Raw genomic sequence first — 3,794 nt, forward strand, 5'->3', positions numbered from 1 at the left:
CTTAGACAAATGAGATAGCAAAGGAGGGTGGTAGTCCTTATTTTGGTTTTCAAGCTGCTTTTCAGGGTGAAGTGACAGGGGATTGATGAGTGAAGAGTATGCCAATTACTTGGATTTGTTTTTTTGGGTCGGTAAAACGCTTAACTGATTAAACCTGTTCAATTTAATCCGTTTTGACAATTTTTTAGGGTAGTTGCACCATGGAAGTGTAAAGAGAGAATACGGGAAGGGAGAATAAGATCTCAACAAGAATGAACTTTGCTCTCAAGTTATCGAGAATCATTGTGGAGAAGAGACATACAGTACAGAACATACATGTTACATGATGAAAATGGAAGCCGGGTGAACATCAAAATAATTTATGGGTATCGGAGGATCCACCAGAACTACTAAGCCACCAGAGTAATACAGTCACATCCGTCTTCCGATTCCATATCTGCACCTAACTTGCAAAGGCCACTATGCGAGGAGTCTCATTCACCCTCATCAACCCACTTTCCAAATTTTAGATTACGTCGGTAACCAAATGATGCGTTTCCATTAAATTGTCACTTCTACTGACTGGTCCGTTAAATCATGGTGCTTACGCACAACTCCATTGAATATTTATTACTCTTGTGTGTATTCTGTGGCAGCGTTGCACTGATTGGTTTGCGAGTTCCAATTGTCAAGGAGGTCTGAAACAGACTCCTCGAGCTTCTTTGCCTGAGGTCCTGTCCTAAGAACATTAACGTCACCCCAATTGGAGCATGGATCCCTCCACCAGCTCTTCAGGCCAGAGCACCATGCCCCTGGAACGGCTTGATTCCGTCCACGGTGGAGAATCTTCTCATCAATCATGTCCAGGACAGGGTCGTTGGCCCTGAACTGCCTAGCAAAAGCAGCTCCACTTTCTACCATCTTATTGTAATCAGAGATGTTAAGGTTCTGTGGTTCTATCTGTGGAGGATTGTCCCAGATCATGTATCGTAAGTCACCATTCACTGTTGTGTTCTTGAATTCTGGTGTATTGCAAATGACCGAGTGAAAATAACCTTCTTGAGATAACTTAACATTTGTAAAATACATGAGCAGTGTTCTAGGTAAATTATCCCAGCCAAAAAGGCAAAACTCGAGGAATGATCGACTCAAGATTACCCATGGTGAACCTGCAAGCGAAGGAAAGATTCACGAAAGACACCTCCCATTTGCAAAGATGGTGTTGCACTGACTGAATATGAGAGAATAGACTTGCCTGTGAAGATTTTGAAGGATTCAGGTGTCTTCCGCTTCTGTGTGGCTTGAAAAATTTTACTTCGCCTTGATAAATATATTGCTGGGTCAACTACGATAGGCTCAATTCTATCACTTCTGCATACATAAAAATACATCATAAATATATGATCTTTAATCATATGAAAGAGAGCCATGAAATAACAGCTAGAAGGATTAGCAGTAATTTTTATTACTCTTTCGATCCAAGGTCACTGGTATGGTCAATGAAATTGAGGTCCCTCCTAACAGAAGAGAAAACATGGGACAAATCTGGTACAGATAAAAGAGAGGGATTAGTAAATCAGAGAATTCTGATGGGAGGAAAAAACCAAAAATGGATCATATCAAGAAACAAAATCAGTTGTCCATAAACAGATCATGGAATGATTAAGTAAAAATTGTTCTCGGTAATATGTAGAGCATTTCATAACCTATAATAACATAACACTACAAGAGTTCTTGAGTTGGGAGTACAACATAGAATAAAACAAACAGATACACAATTAAATTGACTTGATCAAAACAAAGCACAAGATAATTGAGTTGACGAAATTCTTAAGTATATAGAGGATTTCATCAGCTAGACCATCAAAAGAAAATAAAATGATGGTATTGGACTGCAATACTGTTGAGAAAAGTTCATTGATGCCAAGCTTAATTGACACCTTTGGAACAACAAAGTTGATTTAAACGCTATGTCAGATCATTAACAACAACAAATAGAGTATAATTACTTGCAATCTCAGAGGCAAATGATATCCTATTCTTTAAAAGGGGAACGGGTGCAAGAGTTAACTAGCATCTCTCATAGGACATTCTCCAGATGGGGCAAAAGGAAAAGCAACAGTATATATTTCACATTTGAAGAGTGTTTTGACAAAAGCTTTAGTGTTAACATTTTATTCCACCTTCGATTTCCTTCCCAGAATATAGAACAGGTTATTAATAATGCTTTATCAAACTATTTTACTCATAAATTTGTTCTTCTGTACTGAATTGCATTGAACAAGTTCCCCTCTACACATATATCATTTACATGGTTTCTCTCCAGCCTTCATCTGCTCCATTGTCCACGATCTGGTGATAATTTGCATCTACAACTAGCAGTATTCGGTTCAATTCAGTACATAATATGTATCATGCTCATGGTGCAAAATGTAATTCTTTTCTTTTATAAAGTTTGACACTTCCTATTGAGAAACTTGAGTATCTACTTTTTTTCTTTGTTATTTATGACAACGGATGACCTATTCGCCGATATTAGATCCTCTTGTGACAATATCAATCATATTACTAATAGTATCATCATTGGAAAAGTAACTATACAGATTCAATTTATTCAGGATGCCTAAAACTACGCATCCAGATTAAGCCTTAAAAATACTCATTGTTTGCAATTTGTTCCCTTTACTCCAAAAGTTTTATTGGTTTCAATGATAAAAATGTTTTATTATAGTTTCAATTTTACAATAGAGTGTGGATAGTGGTAAAATGTTAACAATAATTTGAAAACCCCAAAATATCCTAATAAACCTCACTCCTGACTGGTTTTCTCAGATATCAACCCAAATTCAAAAGAGATAGCGAGATGGGTGTTTAACCCAAGTAGTATAACCCAAATATCATTATGTTTATCTAAGTTTGGTCATCTTTTTGGAAGTGGTGTTTCTTCATCTTCATCTTCTTGGAGGTGGGGGACCTTGACGGTGAAGATCAAGAGCAACCAAGACAAGGTAAAAAATTTTTTACATGGAATGCCACAATATTTGATCTGTCCATCATGTCAACCAAGCATGTAAACATATCCAACACAAACTTCAACAAAAGTGGAAGAACAAGTTGAGCCTGTAACACGATAAGCGACGCGAGACTAGCTGAAGGCTCTAACAAGAGATGCAGCAACAGTGAAACAAGAATGACAAAGTTGAATTTTGAGGTATTCAATTATTAGGAGTATTTTGGGGTTTTAATACTTCCCTTAACAATTTAGCATGTCATATTGAGCGAAATTGAAACCATAATCAACACTTGGGTATAATTGAAACCAATGAAACTCATGGGGTAAAATTGAAATATGGCAAACATTGAGGGGAATGAGGATTAAGAGACTGCTAATCTGGCAATAGAATATGCGGTTTGTGACTGTGTCATGGAGAAAATATGTATATAGGCAGTGTGAGGCTGCTATAGTATAGTGCCTCATTTTTATGTTCTTCTTTCCTAATTCAAATATGATTTTATTCTCAAGCAATAGAGTTGAGACCCAGCTTTACTGTCAGTAAATAATATACTATACCTATTCTCTCCCTTTTCTTGTGTGGTTTCTTACAATTTAGCATCAGAGCTCTCATCTTGGGAGCCGTGTGAGCCCATTGCTAATGCTAACATGGTAGGAAGGATATATATTCTTGAGAAAAGTTCAATGAGATGCTGCACATTGTGAAGGATTGACAGCGAAATCACTCGAGGGATCAATCTCTACCACGGAGAGAGATCCACAAGATGAACCTAGAGGACTGATGGGAGGGGGATCTAGGCTT

General features: G+C 37.4%; 1 protein-coding gene across 1 annotated transcript in view; it reads right to left on the bottom strand.

The window, feature by feature from the left end:
* LOC107643861 (beta-glucuronosyltransferase GlcAT14A-like) overlaps positions 161 to 3,794 on the bottom strand; it is an 8,024-nt gene continuing 4,390 nt past the window's right edge. Inside the window, exons 2-4 of the mRNA XM_016347610.2 lie at positions 1,449 to 1,524; positions 1,235 to 1,350; positions 161 to 1,148 (exon numbers count right to left, since the gene is read on the bottom strand). Coding sequence (XP_016203096.1) covers positions 610 to 1,148; positions 1,235 to 1,350; positions 1,449 to 1,524 — 731 coding nt within the window. The 3' untranslated portion in view covers positions 161 to 609. The remainder of the gene's footprint in view (positions 1,149 to 1,234; positions 1,351 to 1,448; positions 1,525 to 3,794) is intronic.

This window comes from Arachis ipaensis, chromosome B05 (assembly GCF_000816755.2).
Source record: "Arachis ipaensis cultivar K30076 chromosome B05, Araip1.1, whole genome shotgun sequence".
Taxonomy (NCBI): Eukaryota; Viridiplantae; Streptophyta; class Magnoliopsida; order Fabales; family Fabaceae; genus Arachis; species Arachis ipaensis.